Here is a 19,256-nt window from a genome sequence, read left to right as displayed (position 1 = left end):
GAATGCCTCATGGATGGATCTAGAGAAATGTTAGAAAAATGAGCCATTGAGAAAAGAATAGAAGGCTTAAAACGAGAATGTTGAAGGAATGCAGATGAGTTATAGAAATGAGAAGAAAACTTGATGCGGATTGGATGAATTTCAGGATTGATTTTATAGAGATAGCATAAAGAATAAGACAAACTATTGTCTCTTCAAATCTTATTTAGTCAAAAAAATACAAGATATGCTGGACACACATTGTCAAAAGTTTTCTTACTAAGCCAGCGAGATTAACAGTAGATTATCCCTATTTTTCTCGTAAACGATGAACCTCTGCTGTTATCTGCCAATGTTGACCTTGTATCTGAACCCTTTCTCGTTCCAGCTCCTCTATTCGTGGTTGCAGATCATGAGCATATCAATCTGTAAATTTTTTCAACTCTTGGTTTTCTTGTTTTAGCCTTTTATTCTCACTATCCTTATTAGCAAGCTTCTGTCGTAAATCAGATATTTGCATGTTAAGATGATCAATCTCACTTACCCTCGCTATTAACCTCCGAGACATGATCGTAACAGAGGCAGCATATTGACTACTGAGCATTCTTGATTCTGCAATAATCTCAGAATCAGCCTTACTAGAAAAACGGTTCTCTGCTCCTATCATGGTATTGACGGCCTCAGGAGAGAAGATTGATGATTGATGCGTCAAGGGTTCCTGATTCAAGTCTGGAACATTAGTGGAAGAGAATTGCTCAGCCATTCTATCGTTGTTGAAAAACAGAACTCAAGTCAAGAAGCGATGTATTTTTTTTTGGCATCCGATAGATGAAAATGCTCTTTTTTTTTTTTTTTTTATAGAAACTCAGAGCTTTCAATTACGTTTGTCAATAACATCAGGCGATTATTTAAATCTCCAGCCGCACTAATTCATAGAGTTAGGCCTTAAGACTTTGCAGCATTTCTCGGGTCACGGACGGCTCCTTTTTTAACTATCTACAGTGACTATTAAATATTAGGTTTGAAGTTTTTGAAAAATGAATGATGTTGTCTTTGAAAATTGAAAAAGAATAACCTTTTATTTGAATTTTTTGAAAAAGTGAATGATGTTGTCTTTGAAATATGAATCTTTTTAAATTTGAATATGAAGTCTCATATGCCTATAAATAGATCATTTGAGAGTTTCATATTTACAACACCAAGAACATACAACATTCATTCAAAACTTTTATTCTTTCTTCTCTAAGTATTGAGTCTTAATTCTTGTTCATTTTGAGAGATATAGTTTGTACTGTATTGTTCTTATTTCACTCATTGAGGAGTGTTTTCTGATAACCTACGAACTATCAGTTCTTGTATCAGTAAAAGGGTGTGTATAACCCTTGTGCGTGTAGAAAGTGTTTTACATAGGGAATAGTTGAATCACCATGTATAACGTCATGATTGCAAGTGTAGAGGGTGTTCTACACAGATCATTTGTAACGGTGTTGTTCAAAGGTGTAATAGGTTTCTACCTCCACCTGAAGGAAGTTGAATAGTGAATTTGAAAATCTTCAAGGGGTAGCTTGAGGTGAGGAAGCAGACAGTGGGGCCGAACCTCGTTAACATACTGAGTTTGCTTCTCTCTTACCTTACTCTTTATATTTATTACTATTTCATATTTTGTTTATATTTTATATTGTATATTTGATTTATAATTGTTATTTTTTTAATACAACACAATTCACCCCCCTTTTGTATTAATCATCTGGACAACAATTAGTATCAGAGTTAAGAGCTCTATTATAAGATTAACTATCTTTTGAGTTAAGATCTTATGGTTAACATTGCAGTTTCATTTGGTGAAAGTCAATCTAGCAGTCGGCCTCCACTTTTTTGTGGAGACAATTACTCATTCTGGAAAATTAGGATGAAAATATTCTTTCAGGCTCAAGGTCGAGAAATCTGGAAATGCATTGTAAATGAACCTTATATTCCAACAAAAGTGGTTGATGGAGTAAAGGTCAAAAAGAAAGAAGAAGAGTTTGATCGTGAAGACGATAAACTTTATAGTTTGAATTTAACTGCTATGAATTTATTATTTAATGCTCTCAATGGAAATGAATTTAATAGAATAATGACTTGCGCTATGGCAAAAGAAATTTGGGATAACTTGGAAGTTACTTATGAAAGAATTTCGCAAGTCAAAGAATCAAAAATTTATATTTTTACTCATGAATATGAAATGTTTAAGATGAATGATGATAAATTTATTTCTAGTATGCACACTCGTTTTACTGACATCATAAACAGCTTGACAGCTCTTGACAAAATTTATTTTAAGGTGGAAATAATAAGAAAAATTCTCAACTCTCTACCAAAATACTGGGAATCAAAAGTGACAGCGATTCTTAAAGTTAGAGACCTCAAGAATCTCGAAGTGAATGAACTCATTGGGTCACTTATCACCCATGAGTACACATTGAAAAGAGGAGGAGAAGAAGGAAAGCCAAAGAAGAGTTTGACACTTAAAGTTGTTCCCCATGAAAGTGAAATTGATGAAAATGAGAAAAATGACGACAAAGATGAAGAAGTTGCGATGATAACAAGAATAATTTAGAGGTTCTTAAAGAAAAATCTTTATTATAAACCAGATTCAGATAAAAATTTTCTAAAAAAGATTCAGATAAAAATAACACTTTAATTTATTATAAACGCAATAAGCCTAGTCATATCAAATCAGATTGTCCTCTACTAAAGAAAGATCGAAACAAGGGCTAAAAAGTAATGAAAGCTACATGGGATGATGATTCAACTAGTTCAGATAGTGAAGCAAGTAATGGAGAATCAGCCAATCTTTATCTTATGGCTAAAGATGACATTGAAGTAACAAATCTTGATAATATTGAAAATCGTTCATATGAAAAATTGCAAAATGTTTTAGAAGAGGTATATGAGAAATTTAAAAAATTGGGTATCAAGTATACTGCTTTGAAAAAGAAAAATTCTTCTTTAACACATGAAATTGATATTTTAATAAAAAAAATATCGTTTTGAAAGATGAAAATCTTGAGTTGAAGAAGAAAATTGATTTAGAAAATATTATTGAAAACTTTACGAATGGAAAAAGAAATTTTGAAAAACTTCTTGGTAGTCAAAAATGTGTTTTTGACAAGGTAGGTTTGAGATATATGCCAAAACAAAAATACAAATCTTATAAAAACTTCTTTAAAAATCATTCTACATCAAAATCTAATATTCAAAATTCTTTTCATAAAAATAATTGTCAAAAAAAGATACTGTTATAATCATTCAAGTTCTTCATATATGTCACATGCTATTTGTAATTTTTATAATAGAAATGGTCATAATTATCATATTTATCCTATTAGAAGAAAGCATACAATGATTATTATGGCCATATGGGTACCTAAAAATCTTATTGTTTCTAATACTAATAAATAAAGAACCCAAAAAACTTGGGTACCAAGAAAAATCATTTTAATTGTTTTTATAAGTATGCATGAAGTCATCCACAAGCAAAAACAAATGGTTTTTAGATCGTGGATGTTTAAAATACATGACGGGAGACAAGACTAAATTCTTTGATCTTAAATCTAAAGAAGAAGGACATGTGACATTTGGAGATAACTCGAAATAAAAGATCGTAAGAATATGTAAAATTGGTAATGAATCTTCTCTCATAATTGAAAATGTTCTACTTATTGAAGGTCTAAAACATAATCTTTTGAGTATAAGTCAATTATGTGATAAAAGATTTACAGTTACTTTCAAAATAGATAAGTGCATTATTTTCAATGATCATAATTGTAATATTTGTTTTATTGCTTTAAAAGCAACAATGTTTATACAATCGATTTTGAAGAAATTATCTCACAAGATACTAGTTTCTTTTCAACTAGAAATGAAACTAGTTGGCTATGGAATAGAAGATTAGGTCATGCCAACATGAAACTTATTTCCAAACTTTCAAAAAATGATCTTGTGAGAGGTTTACTAAAAATAAATTTTTTTAAAGACAAAATTTGTGATGCATGCCAATTTGGTAAACAAACAAAAACTTCTTTTAAAATCAAGAAACATATTTTCACTACTAGACTATTGCAACTAATACACATGGATCTTTTTGAATCAAATAGAGTTGCAAGTCTAGGAGGAAAATATTATGCATTTGTTATTGTTGATGATTTTTCTAGATATACTTGAGTCATCTTTCTTGCTCATAAAGATAAGACACATAATGTCTTTACCAAATTATGCAAGAGAATTCAAAATGAAAAAGGTTATACTATTTTAAGTATCTGAAGTGATATGAGAAAAGAGTTTGTTAATAAAAATATTGAAACATTTTGTGATGAAAATAGTTTTGTACATAATTTTTCTGCTCCTCGAACTCCTCAACAAAATGGAGTAGTAGAGAGGAAAAATAGGTCTCTTCAAGAGATGGTAGGAACAATGCTCAATGAGAACAACTTGTCTAGTTATTTTTGGGCCGAAGCGGTAAGTACTGCATGTTATGTTATAAATAGAGTTATGTTAAGGTCTAAGTTAGATAAAACCCTATATGAGTTTTGGAATGAGAAAAAGTCCAACATTGGTTACTTTCATGTATTTTGATGCAAATATTTTATTTTGAATGACAGAGATAATTTAGGCAAGTTTGATGCAAAATATGATGAAGGTATCTTTCTCAGATATTCTACTAATAGTAAAGTTTATAGAGTATTCAATAAAAAGATTTTGACTGTACAAGAATCTATGCATGTAGTATTTAATAAATCTAATTCTTTACTCTCCAAGAAAACTATTGATGAAAAAACGAGAGGTATAAATAACACGGAAAGTCTCAATCTCAACAAAGAGAATACAATAAAGGAAGTTCAACATGGAAACATCAGGAAAGACCATCAAAATTTAATACAAGATGTAACCAAATAGTGAAAATTTGTGAAAGATCATTCAGTGGAACAAATTTTGGGAGAACCTTCACGAGGTGTAAGTACTCGATCATCTTTTAGAAATATTTGCAATCATATTACTTTTCTATCTTAGATTGAACCCAAAAATATTGATGAAACACTTATTGATGAATATTGGATTCTAACTATGCAAAGAGAGTTGAATCAATTTGAAAGAAATGATGTTTGGATACTTGTTCCTAGACCCAAAAATTATACTGTTATTGGAACAAAATGGGTTTTTAGAAACAAGAAAGATGAGTTCAGAATCATTACTAGAAATAAGACTCGACTTATAGGTCAAGATTTCAATCAAGAAGAAGAAATCGATAATGATGAGACATATGCACCAGTCGCAAGGTTAGAAGCTATTTGAATGCTACTTGCATATGCTTATTATAAAAATTTCAAACTTTTTCAAATGAATGTTAAAAGTGCTTTATTAAATGATTTACAAATGAAAAGGTATATGTTGAGCAACCTCCAGGTTTTGAAAATCATATTTCCCCAAATCATGTTTTAAAATTTACAAAAATACAATATGGACTTAAACAAGCTCCTAGAGCTTGGTACGAGAGACTCAGTGATTTCTTGATTGAAAAAGATTTTTCAAGAGAAAAAATCGACACAACTCTTTTCATTAAATATGAAAATGATGATATTCCTTTGATTCAAATTTATATTGATGATATAATATTCGGTGCTACTAATGAAAATATGTGTCAAGTTCTTACTAAGACTATACACGAAGAATTTGAGATGAGCATGATAGGAGAACTTACATTCTTTCTCGGATTGCAAATTAAGCAAGCAAAAAGTGGAACATTCATCAATCAATCAAAATATATTAAGGAATTACTGAAGAAGTTTGGGATGGAAGGTGTTAAGGAAATTGGAATACCAATGAGCCCATCAACTAAACTTGATAAAGATGAATCCGGTAATCCAATTGACTCGAAAATATATCGAGGTATGATTGATAGCTTATTATATTTAATAACTAGTAGACCAGATATTATGTTTAGTGTGTGCTTATGTGCACGCTTTCAATCATCTCCAAAACAATCACATTTAATTGCAGTTAAGCGCATTCTTAGATATATTAGTGGTACAATTAACCTAGGGTTATGATATCCTAAACACACATCTTCCGATCTAATCAACTACACAGATGCAGATTATGCTAGCTGTAAAATAGATCGAAAAAGCACTAGTGGAGCATGCCATTTCTTTGGTCATGCACTAGTTTCCTGGTTTAGTAAAAAATAAAATTCTGTTGTACTATCTACTGCTGAGACATAATATGTTGCTGCGGGTAGTTGTTGTGATCAAGTTCTCTATATGAAGTAACAACTCGAAGACTTTAAACTCATGTATAATCACATTCCAATCAAATATGATAATACAAGTGCTATAAATCTTTCAAAGAACCCAATACAACATTCTAGGACTAAGCATATTGAAATAAGATATCATTTTCTTCAAGATCATGTGCAGAAAGGCGATATAGTACTAGAGTTCACAAACACACACGATCAGTTAGCTGATATTTTCACAAAATGTTTACCAGAAGATAGATTATGTATGATAAGAAGAGAAATAGGTATGATGCATACTAGGAATATCTCTTAAAAGATAGACCAAAGTCAATAAAAATAGAGAGAGATTTTTTTTAAATACTCTTACATAAACTTGAGATTCTTAGTCTCATGTTTGAGACACCCATTCTCTTCATATAATATCATGTCATTCTTATCCACAGGAACCGACAAGCAGAATGAAGAATCTAATAAAGATTTCAACTATTTATTTTTCTCCCGAATGATTCATTCCCTTGTGTGAGACTCTTGAACAATTCGTTAAAGTAAAACAATTTTTTCTTTAAGTTTTTCAATTTCATGATTTCTGACTTGTAGCCGCTGAGAAAAAACAACAACAGAGAAGAAGTAGCGAGTCCCAAGACTCACCAAGTCGTAGATAGCATCGGAATCTGACTCATTAGCCAAATTATTATTTTCTTGTTGTAACATGGCACCAATGGCAGCTACAGAAAGGACAGGAGGTTGAGGTGCAGAATGCCTCATGGATGGATTTAGAAAAATGTTAGAAGAATGAGCCATTAAGAAAAGAATTGAAGGGTTAAAGCGAGAATGTTGAAAGAATGCAGATGAGTTATAGATATGAGGAAAAAACTTGATGTGAACTGGATGAACTTTAAGACTGATTTTATAGAGATAGCATAAAGAACAAGACGAGCTATCATCTAAGTCAAAAAGCAATGTGATTTTTTTTACCGATTGGTGAAAATGACATTTTTTTTAGAAACTCGGAGCCCTCAATCTCGTTTGTTAACAACATCAGACGATTTTTTCAAATCTCCAGCCACACTTGTCGGGTCATGGGCGGATTCATTTTTTCAACTATCTACAGTTTTTACTAATGCACAGTTTTCTTCAATCCATTTACTTGTTGCGGATCCTTTTTAATGATGCCAAAAGGGGGAGAAATGTTATACTAGAACATTAACATTGTTTGAATTGCTAAACTTGTTATATATGCTTGGAATTATATTTATACTTTTACTTGAAAAACTAACGCACATTTTTAGGAGAGCTTAAGTATTAATACAGACTTCAGATTCTATCAAATATTTGTCATTATCAAAAAAAGAAAATTGTTGAACTCAAGGTTTCAAGTTTTGTGTAATTATATATCTACACATGGATTTTGATAATAACAAATGAATTCAAAGAATAAAAGAGTTTTAAACTTAAGTTGTTGTAAATCTCTTAAAAATTTGAAATTATGATTAAGGCTCAAAATTAATATTTTATCATAAAGCATTAAAATACATTTTCCACATGTGCATGAATATTTTGAAAATTAAATTTGAAAATTTTGAAAGATGATTGATTGTTATCTTTCACATGTGCGTGTTTTGTTTGACTATTTTCAAAAATGAGTGATATTTTTTTTTACTTATGCAAAAGGTAGATTTTTTGTTTGAAAAACAAATTGTGCTCCTTTTGTCATATGCAAAAAGTAAAAGAATTATATTTGAATTTTTTGAAAACTAAAGTGTGCTTCTTTTGTCATATGTAAAAAGTAAAATATTAGGTTTGAATTTTTTGAAAAGTAAAGTGTACTCCTTTTGTCATATGCCAAAAGTAAAATATTAGGTTTGAAATTTTTGAAAAATGAATGATGTTGTCTTTGACAATTGAAAAAGAAGAACCTTTTATTTGAATTTTTTGAAAAAGTGAATAATGTTGTCTTTGAAATATGAATCTTTTTAAATTTGAATATGGAGTCTCATATGTCTATAAGTAGATCATTTGAGAGTTTCACATTTACAACACCAATAGCATACAACATTCATTCAAAACTTTCATTCTCTCTTCTCTAAGTATTGAGCCTTAATCCTTGTTCATTTTGAGAGATATAGTTTGTACTGTATTGTTCTTATTTCACTTATTGATGAGTGTTTTCTGGTAACCTACCCACTATCAGCTCTTGTATCAGTAAAAAGGTGTGTATAACCATTGTGCGTGTAGAAAGTGTTCTACACAGAGAATAGTTGAATCACCACGTGCAAAGTGATTACAAGTGTAGAGGGTGTTCTACACGGATCCTTTGTAACGGTGTTGTTCAAAGGTGTAATAGGTTTCTATCTCCACCTGAATGAGGTTGAATAGTGAATTTGAAAATTCTCAAAGAGTAGTTTGAGGTGAGGACGTAGGCAGTAGGGCCGAACGTCGTTAACATACTGAGTTTGTTTCTCTCTTACCCTTACTCTTTATATTTATTGCTATTTCATATTTTGTTTATATTTTATATTATATATTTGATTTATAATTGTTATTTTTTTAATAAAACACAATCCACCCCCTCTCTTGTATTAGTCATCTGGGCAACACACTTAGTAAGTAAACAACTATACTAGCATGTAAATATGAGCATTTACAAAGTTCGAAATACATAACAAAACTTTTACTTTCAAAATGTAGAATTTGGAACCATTTGCTTTTAGAATACAGAAACAAACATATTACAAAATTAACAGGGTGAAGTTTTCAATAAAAACTTGCCTATTCCAAAAATAAACCCTTTGCATTTCGTAAACTGAAACATCATCTTTATATTACATCAGAGCATCATATCGAAACAGATACTATGTTTAACCCCAGTGGTAGGGTTATTGATGCAGGGGGATCCGAGATAGATGATGTTGAGTTGTTAGATTACACCTTGATGGCGCTGAGATACCATGAGTTGGCAGATCAGCGCAAAGGCGGGAATTGATTGTGATATGTTCCTCATTGGGGCCGTTTTGAAATGCGTTTCAGTCTTTCAGCCATAACTTTAGCTACGGGTGTCGGAATCGCACATAAGACCCCAATTCGGAATGGCTCCATGTGCCTTTTTTTCGACCCCAAGTCGAAGTTTTCTCATTGCCATCAAATTCTGCTGTTTTTCCCTCCGAATCACTAGTTTTATTATTTTTTACTATTTATGGTAATATTTCGCTTGTTAGTTAGGAAATCATTTTAAATCCGATTTGGGCCGGATTTTTTGCAGATTGCTTATTTTATTTCGAATTTCAATTTAGAGTGATTTTCGAGATTTTGCTATTTTTGGCAAAATTCGGATAAACACGATTTTTGGCTATAACAGTCTGGCTTGTGGACTGATTTTGATCATTGCTGGATTTTATAATATTTCGTTAAACCCTAGAGACTTTTCTCTCTAGTTTTGGGCGATTTTTCTCCTGTGAATTATCTGTTAGAACTAGCCTGCAGGATAATCGCTATTCTGTCCGGCGTCAGTTATGAACCACCATTATACCCATAACTAGGCCATATATCATGTTTCACTCTCGTGGTAAGGTTATAAACTACCATTATACTCGTGGTTGGGCCATATTTTATGTTTCACCCCCGTGGTAGGGTTATGCCACATTGTATCCGTGGTGAGGCCGTATGCCACTATTATACTTATGGTGGGACCTTATACCACTATTATACCCATGGCAGGGCCTTATAGCACTATTATACCCATGGCGGGGCCTTAACAAAAACAAAACAGACATTTTATTGGAAACAGATCGTAATTAGATGCAAAGTCAGAAACTCATGGGAAAGCTTTTCAACTTAATACTGAATACAAAACATACATCATATCAAAACAAAATACTGAGTAGCTTCAGATCATTTCATATATTCAACAGAGCAAAATCAAAGTATCTTCATTTTAGCCACAATAAAACTTTACGAGTCTCATTTTCGCTCTTTTTACAAAGTTCAGAAACAATATGCAAAATAAGCTCATGTTTACACCATTCATGACAAAAGTATTTTCTCTTTCATATAGAGTTCATAAGTAATGCCAGAACAAATAATTGAGGTTGTTTTTCATATTTCTTTAAAAAAAAAAACAGACATATTTTCAAAATTCAACCTCATTTCATTTTCTTTTTATGCAAAAATCTAATATAGAAACCCTGCTTACCTCACTTTTATAGCGTGTTAACTTAGTCTTGCATCCGGCTTTTCATAGTATCACAACCTAATCAATAAACATGTCTCAAATCAATTAATAACCCAAACCCATATGCCACAAGCCTATTTTATTAAACCTCAAATAGCCTCTTATTAACCCAATATCCAACATAAAGTACAGCTAAGTAGTCATCTCTTCAAACCATCAACAGCTAAAACCCCGTATAGCCAAGTAATCTCCACCCAACACCTACCTATCAACTCGTACAATTTTTTTAAAATAAATAAAAACTTTATTCCACAATAATACACCAAAAACAGTCATGAAGTGCTCAAACAACCAACTATTTTCACCCGGCTAGCAACAATATAAGAAAACAACTCCTTTATAGATCCTACTATTTAAACATAACTCTAATTAGACTTTCCAACAACTTCCAGCCACAACAATTCCAAATCCATCCAACATCCCCACCAAAGTTTCATGTAATACTAATTTATTTAAGATTTCCAAAATAGCACAAAACTTCGACTCAACGTGTAAAACAAAAATTTCTAAGCTTTATGGAATAATAGAGAGCAAGAACACTTACCTTGGTTCACTAGTGAAAACACGAGAAAATGATGGCAATGAGAATATTTGCAACAATGAGGATGTCGTATGGCTATGCAAAAATGGGCAAAGATGAAAAAAAAATAAGTAAAAAAAACAAAACAAAATGAAATAAGAGGTGATTACACTTAAAATTGAAAACTAAAAAAGAAATTTTTTTAGTGGCTAGGAGAACACTAAGAAATAAAAATATGAAATTTCAAATTTGGAGAGAGAGGAAAAGAAAGGGTATGAGAAGCTTACCAGAGGGAGGAGATTAATTTGCAAGGCCTGATATAGAAGAGGTCATAGTGTGGAAGTGCAGAAATTTTCAGAATTTCATATAATAGAAGTCGAGGGTTTGCTACGGGTGAGGTAAACAAAAAGGAAGTTAACACTAGTAGAATTTTGAGATGAGGTAACTGCTAAAACGTAAAGGTGAGAAAAAGTCATTGGGGACAAAATGGGGGAGAGAAACTTGGGAGGAAGAAGAATGAAATGGGGAAGGGAGAAAACTGAAATTGAAAGGGGAAAACATATCACTTACCCACACAATGTCGTATAGCGCTCAAAGGCTGGACCCACGTTTGATTCTGGCCTGGGCTGAGTATTACAATCATGTATATATAAGATATTTCTCTATCAGAGGTTTACCTTTCTCTTCTTAAAAAAATCATAAGATCACTAGGAAGCCAATTTTATTTATGTTAGTGTATATATTAGTATCTTATGATATCCCTAGAATATTTGATTATTCCTGTAATTATGCTAGGTTAGAATATTTCCATATAGTGTATTTCCTTATTGACTTTGGCCTTACTCCACTATATATAGGCCTCATTTGTATAGTTTGATAAACAAAAATATACAATCATATGATTCTTCAGAATTCTCTCTATTTTACATGGCATCAGAGCCACTACACTAATCTTCCTGTCCGTGCAAGCCATTTCATTGTTGTTTCCTTACACACGAACCTTGGCTTTCCCTACATTGATAGTGGGATTTTTGTGGTTTTACGTCCCATTTTCGCTTAGTTTTTTTTTTTATTTTATCAAATCTGATCATAAACTGAGTCCTGAGAATTTTATCGATGTTTCTGTGTCAAGATTTCACCGATAAGCTTTTGCACTCGCTTCCACAAGCTGCTTGAATCTTCTGCATGTCTAACCACACGCCCCACGCGTGGCTCATCTCCATCAGCAACTTCAAGCCTGTTAAAGCCCAACTTCAAGCATTATAATATGTGGGCTCAAAATATGAAAGTATTTCTTAGATGGCAAAAATTGTGGCGTTATATTTCTGGTGATATTCTTGTACCCAAGCAAAAAGATGGTGAGAGTCTTGATGCATTTGCATGCCAGCTTGAAGATTAGTATAGTATTCATTATAAAATCTTGTCTTGGTTTATCAATACTTCTGTTCCATCCATCCATAGCCTGCTTCCCAAGCTTGGTAATGCTAAAGTTGCTTGGGATTTTCTTGCTAAACAATACAATTGCACTCATGATGCTTCGTTGCAATTCCAGCTTGAGACTAAGCTTTATTAGATGCGTCAGCAATCAGGTCACTCCATTGCATATTTCTATTCTCAAGTTAATAAGCTTTAGGAATAGTTGTCTGCTACAGATCCTCGCCTTAAGTGTTATAAAGATATTGAGTTGTTTGCAACCTACTATGATCGTCTCAAATTTATGCATTTTATAATGGCACTTCATAAGGATTTTGAATCCACTTGGGCATCTCGTTTACATCGTACAACTCTTTCCTCTCTTGAGGTTGCTATTGCTGAACTTATCTCCGAAGAGAATCGTCATTCAACTATGAAGATGCAGACTCAAGATTCAGTTGTTGTTGCCATCTCTAGGACTACTTTTGGGTCTTCTTCAGTCTCAGGTTGTTCTCCTTCTCAGTTCTCAAAGATTGTCTTATGCAAATACTGCAAACGTCCTGTCACTCTGTTACTGAATGTCGTAAATTGCAAAATAAAAACAAGTCTAGAGCCCCCTTGTTGCAAGCTGTTGCAATGGCTTCAACAACTTCTTCTACTCCTGAGTCTACTGTTGAGCCTTCCTTAATATCCACTACTCTCATTGCTGTTGACATTGAGGTATTAATTCATCAGGTTTTATCCTGGTCTTCTAGTGCTTTGTTTGTCACCTCAAGTACTTCTCCTTGGTTCTTTGATTTTGCATATTGTAATCACATGACCTCTGATTCTATTATTTTTTCTCAAAAATCTACTTTATCACCCACTCCTATCATATATACTGCTAATGGTTCTCATTTATCTATCAATCATATTGGGTCCATTTCCTTCCCGACCTTATATGTTGACAACACATATCTTGTTCTCAAATTTTCCGTAAATCTTCTTTCAGTTGATCAACTTTATTAATTAGGTCTTAAACTTACCTTTTCTAATACTGGTGTTGATGTACAGATCCACAGACGGGTCAACTTATTAGGACAAGTTGTAAGATTGGACATCTGTTCAAGCTCGCTTCTTTGCAACTTCCATCACATTTGTCTTGCTCCTTTGTTGCTCCTGCTTTATCTTCCCAGTTATGGCATTTTCAGCTGGGTCATACCTCTCTTCCTCGTGTTTGTCTTTTGGACTCTCAAGGTCACCTAGGTTCTATAGAGTTTGAATCCTTTGATTGTGTCTGTTAGTGTATATATTAGTTATAATATCCCTAGAATATTTGATTATTTTTCTAATTATGCTAGGTTGGAATCTTTCCATATAGTGTATTTCCTTATTGACATTGGCCTTACTCCACTATATATAAGCCTCCTTTGTATAGTTTGATACACATAAACATACAATCATATGATTCCTCAGAATTCTCTCTATTTTACAATTTAGACGGCTATCTCCTCGGTAGGTCGAGTTAAACAATATTTGGATCGCAAGGGCAACCCGGGCAATGCATGTTGCAAGTAATGATATTTCTTGGGTTTCTCATTGCAGATGATTGTGGACCGAAAGAATAAAAGCTCATGCATGCCAGATGATTTTCAGGGGATGTCTTCTTTTCATTGAAAATCTCGTTGGTGTTGGGAGAATGCCATACGCGTGGCTCTGCGCAGAGTAGGTACTATATATATATATATATATGAAGAGCTATACATACCTATTTGAATCAATTGCCGCCGTAATGTCATCGACATTGCTGGGAAGAGAGAAACTACGACTCTTGACTTGCGATGCACAACACAACCTTTATTTACAGACACATCCATGATCGAGTAACAACACGTACGTACGGAAGAAGTAAAGTTACTGAGTTTAGGAAAACTTGTGAGTTATGATCTGATAGGACCGAAATTGCCGGAGAAGCGCTCAAGCTGAGACCACAGCAAGCTTCCGAGTGAGAATCTGGGCCTATCCTCTGTGCCGCTTTTGGTCATGCTTCGGCTTGTTCTCGATGAGGAAGCCGCCTGAGGAGGAGCCCCTTCTGGGGATTTCTGAACTGCAAGGACTGATCCGCCACTCTCCTTTTTTATTGCTTCCACTATGTTTGGATTCACATGATCATGCCCTGAGGCGTCCTTTATATAGAACGACCCAACTGCTCTCTCACCTCTTGTCCCGACCTCAACCATTGAAATTGACAGCGCATTCTCTCGAAGTACTCGTGTGATGTCCGACAGCAGTCCCATTCGGTTCGGAGTGCTGATCTCTAATCTCAGTCCCTGCATGCGTACAAACAAAGTACTTCATCAGATCGATCTCCGTCTTACTTAATGTGATATAGCACTCAAAAGCTATATATTGAAGGAAAAAAAAAAAAAAAAAAGTTACACCCTCTGAGATGCCTAAAATGAGACGCGAAAAGAAATAACTCGCTGAAATAGAAATAAAGACTATAGAGTGAAAAGCAGAGCCTCACGGCCGGACGTCATACATGCGACACTCTTCTCTCTATAGCTGCTATCAAGCTTTGTGATAGCTTATGCCTTTCGCTCTCCGTATCCAAAGTGCACCCGTCCTTGTGCCGTATAAAGTACTCCTGTCACGTCCACATTTTAAGGTAAGGAAAACATTCATAGATACCACATTCAAATATTCGGGTCTAAAGGAAAAACGAAGGTATCATTAATTAATATTATAGGCAAGTAAAAAACATTCGAAGATATTGCTTGCTCAATTTTTGTTCTTCAATCGTGGATGTGTGCACCTCGGTAACTCGGTCGAATGAGTGCGGAAGAAGAAATTGGTACGTGTAACGTACGTACCTGATCAGCCATGAAGGCCTTGGAGGCAACCGCTGCATGAAACACTACGTACTGCATGTCAGTCAGAGCGCACACGGTGTCAAACAATAGCTTGGGACGGTCTCTACTCCTCACATTCACCACCGAGTACTCTTTCTCCTTGCAACTCTCTATTGAAACGTGGGTCGACACATCACAACTCTTTTCCTTATGCTCACAACCATGATACCACTCATAATCTTTGTCCGCATACATCAACTGGTGGAGCCGCCGCTCCTTATGGGTCTGGCCCGTCACAGGAGCCATCAACCTCACGCTACTCCTCTCCCCGGCCTTCCCGTGATGGGCCTCCACCACGTTCCATAGCTGCTCCTCCACATGGGTCAGCCGAATAGGGTCTCTAATGGGGCCCCCTTTGAACCCATCTTCCACGTTGAGTATGCAGGCTACACGGGTGTTGTGGGTCCACGCCGCGGCGGAGGTGACGTTGCACCCAAGCTCGAGCAGCACCGCTGACATCTCAGACATTAGACCCGGTCGATCAGTCGCTGTCATCTCTAAAACCGTCTGCTCAGTCGAAGCGTGGTCCGGTCTCAGCTCTCTCCTGCTCGGACACAGTGCCTGCAGGTTAGTCTCTACTGTTAGAACAAGAGAAATTAATAAATGTTCTGAAAATTCGAAAGCTAGATGAAAACGAGGTAGAAAGCTGTGTGTGTGTGTGTATATATATATATAGAGAGAGAGAGAGAGAGAGAGAGAGAGAGAGAGAGAGAGACCTTCTGAATGTAAAGAATCAGGCTTTCGTCGGTGATTTTGTTGCCGAGCTGGTCTGTCACGTGGAAAACTGCACCACCATGCAATACAAAGATTCACATGAATCAGGCGCTGTTCTATTACGTGGGTGACTCATATATATACATACATATATATATATTTATATATATGTAGCCCAGAAGCTGAGCATTTGATATTATCTTCTCTAATATTGATAAATGATAAAAGCAATAAATGGGATAACAGAGGTATTAAATATTATATATAGGTGATGTAAGACTTGATAAAGGCGTGGGCACTAACCGTCCATGAACCATCCACCGTCTGAGGAAATATACGATTTGGATATAACAAGGTCAAGATCTGTCAAGACTTGGACCATCTCTAGTAGAATCCCGTGCTTATTTGCACTGTCAACCTGTAACATGTACAAAATGAAAAAATAAATGAAGTGTTTCGATCATATGTAGGTCGTTTTCTTGGTTTTAATTATAAGGCTGATCTGCGACCCTGTTTTACACTAGCGAAAATAGAAAGAGCAACTGAGAAACAGTGGAGCCCTGAAATAAACTGCATTAATTCTAGGTAATTGACCTTAAGTACTTACAGTTTCGGTAGTTTCGGGCTCAATATATGGACTTCTAGCTACGAGTTTTTCACCATTGGTGCCAGACAACAAAGTTGGTTTCCCAAAGGGAATAACCAGCTAGTATTTGCGCCTACTCATGATACGTATAATCAATGACAATAAAATCTTCTCCCTCTCTCTCTCTCTCTCTCTCTCTCTCACACCCACACACACACACACACACACACACACACACACACACCTGATATCATGCGCTTAATTAATTAAATTCTTATGGCCTTTTATTTTATGGGACATATATATCGAAAACACATGCTACACCCTGATCGAATAATGGTATTTCTCGCATTCAGCAGTTTACACAAACTATATATGGCTGGAATTTCCAACGTATAGCCGGGCATCCACTCCCGTCGAAAATTAAACAAAATGAGAGGAAGAGGAATTGGATTTCTCAAAATGAATACATGATGTCTATCGCCAGCCAAGAAAACACAAAATAAAACGAACCTTAACAAGCGTGCAGTCTTCGCATGCGTCATTGTCTATACAAATTCTGCGCCAGTAGTATCAAAGCAACAAAGTGAATCAGTACTGATATATGTAAAATACGAAAATTTGATTAAAGAACTAGACAAAAGTACTCTTCTTCCTCAAACTTGAAGTCAATTTAGGATGAATATTGTACTGTTCCACATGATGCATGTCAATTAATAATATATAGTACCTTGGAGGATGGATTCTTTCTATAAGCGATTCGAATTCCGGATCGATGTAGGGCTTGTAAATAATCTCCATCTTCTAAGTAGCAAAGCAGCTAGCTAATTAAAAGACAACATCAACTCATGTTTAGATTTACAGTACTTGTTATATAACCTTCAAAATTACACGACACACAGACACACATACATATATATATATAGAGAAAGAAAACGCGTAAAAGGAAGATCAGGATATCGTGGAGGGGATAAGAGAGCCAGCCAGCGGAGGCTTGATTGCTTGTTGCTGAAGATAGAAGGATCAAGACAGAATATATGGGAGAGTTACACGGTACGTACTAATATGACTCTTTCCTATTTCGGTACGTGCGACGAAATATATAGCTCATTTCTTCAATAAGAAGAGAAGCAGACCCTTTTGTGTTTGTCTAGGATTGAAATCATCAGCCAAATTCATTGTTACTCGTGAATAATATTTCGTAGTTTGCAAGAGATCACCAGGACTTTTAAAAATTAAGCATATAAGATACGTATTAGACTACGACAGATCGAAGACGAGAAAAGAGGAAAAACGAATTGCTTAAAATTAAGATTTTGACTTTGAGAGGATCAAGGATCAAGTAGACTAGTGATATCGGGATAAACTAATCAAATATCGATTAACTAGGATAAAGATCAACAGAATTAGTGGTCATCCAAAACAAACAAGACGGCTAAACATTAATGAGGACCTGGATATATACTGATTTTTTTTTTTTTTTGGATAATTAATGATTCGTTGAATGGAAAAGAAAAGAGAGAGATAAAATAATGATTACCTGTTACATATGATCAGTTCCGATCAATATATATATGCAACTGAAAACCTTCGAAATTCGGAGAGAAAGTGAGAGAGCAGAGGTAAGAACAAGGCTTCTATAGCTTCTATATCTCTCTGATAAGTTGATGGCCGGCCATACTCGGAGGTAGGAACAGCAAGCGCTGAAGTTTGCCCGCTTTTAGAACTCTTTATATATATGTAGATGTATATATTAGACGAAATAGATGTGTATAATCAACAAGTTGTATATAAGAGAAACTCGAACGGACGGACTCCGGCCCCCTTGGGAATCCCAAATCCAAACTAGAAATTAATCCAAACAAAGACCCCACATTAATTCATTTTATTGGTAAAAATGTCTCGTTTTCTGGGTGGGCAGAAAGAAGAGATCACGAAGACTCGTCACGTACGTGTATGTAAATGTATAACTTTAAATTAGCAACCCAACTACCCAGAACGTGTTGGCACATTAATTGTTAAGTAACCTGGAGGACTCGGACTTTTGCTGCATATCAGCCACGTAACATTTTCATGCCACGGGGAAATTTACCTTGCTGTCAAAACTCAAAAAGTGCGGCGGCTCGCTCGCGACAGGTGTTGTCTGTCAAAGAAAAACTCGGAAAAGTATGGTTGGGAATCTGTTTCGGGGATCACAGGGTGTCTTTCTACAGTAAAAAGAGGGTTTTATAGGACTTGGTTGGTCAACTTTTTTTGGGTTTTGGACTCATTCTTTATCCCTGAGTCCTCTCCTCCCCTCTGGGATTTCGGATTCAGAATCAATCTGACGGCTGCAATAAGGAGAAACGTGTACTCAATCCCAGCTCATTTCCAGATCTTGAGGTGGGAAGAACGTACGTCAATCCCAGCCCATTTCCTGATCTTGAGGTGGGAAGAACGTACGTCAACATTAATTTTTCCAACTCAACCCTCGTACCATTTGTTGATCATGATTCGTCGTTAGAAGTATATATTGATTCAGGGAAAACTTAATATAAATTAAGGTGAAGGGCAAAATCTATATTAATTATTTTTAATTCTAATATAATAAAATATAAATTATTATATTTAATATTTTTTTTCAATTTTCAATAAAATGAAACTTTATA

The 19,256-nt window shown here is 34.7% G+C and overlaps 1 protein-coding gene across 2 annotated transcripts; it reads right to left on the bottom strand.

Moving 5' to 3' along the window:
* Positions 1-14,119: 14,119 nt before the first annotated feature.
* LOC122304224 (ACT domain-containing protein ACR1) lies at positions 14,120-18,578 on the bottom strand. 2 transcript variants are annotated; one of them, XM_043116351.1, is made up of 8 exons: positions 18,149-18,578; positions 17,339-17,432; positions 17,122-17,167; positions 16,326-16,440; positions 16,025-16,092; positions 15,270-15,869; positions 14,939-15,043; positions 14,120-14,726 (listed from the first exon to the last, which is right to left on the bottom strand). In XM_043116351.1, exons 2-8 carry the CDS (start codon positions 17,407-17,409, stop codon positions 14,337-14,339), a joined length of 1,395 nt encoding a protein of 464 aa, XP_042972285.1. In that variant the 5' UTR covers positions 17,410-17,432; positions 18,149-18,578; the 3' UTR covers positions 14,120-14,336. The 2 variants fall into 2 exon arrangements, with proteins under 2 accessions (XP_042972285.1, XP_042972294.1); XM_043116360.1 differs by having other exon boundaries at positions 17,339-17,428.
* Positions 18,579-19,256: the final 678 nt, after the last annotated feature.

The sequence above is a fragment of the Carya illinoinensis genome, chromosome 1, assembly GCF_018687715.1.
Source record: "Carya illinoinensis cultivar Pawnee chromosome 1, C.illinoinensisPawnee_v1, whole genome shotgun sequence".
Classification (NCBI taxonomy): domain Eukaryota; kingdom Viridiplantae; phylum Streptophyta; class Magnoliopsida; order Fagales; family Juglandaceae; genus Carya; species Carya illinoinensis.
This window is presented reverse-complemented; position numbering and strand designations above follow the sequence as displayed.

Excerpts from the sequence above, each read along its gene's own strand:
- LOC122304224 (XM_043116351.1), bottom strand. The coding sequence starts at position 17,409 with ATGGAGATTATTTACAAGCCCTACATCGATCCGGAATTCGAATCGCTT. Across the intron at positions 16,441-17,121 it reads AAGACTGCACGCTTGTTAAG|GTTGACAGTGCAAATAAGCA; the intron begins GTTCGTTTTATT and ends TACATGTTACAG. Across the intron at positions 16,093-16,325 it reads CGGTGGATGGTTCATGGACG|TTTTCCACGTGACAGACCAG; the intron begins GTTAGTGCCCAC and ends ATGGTGGTGCAG.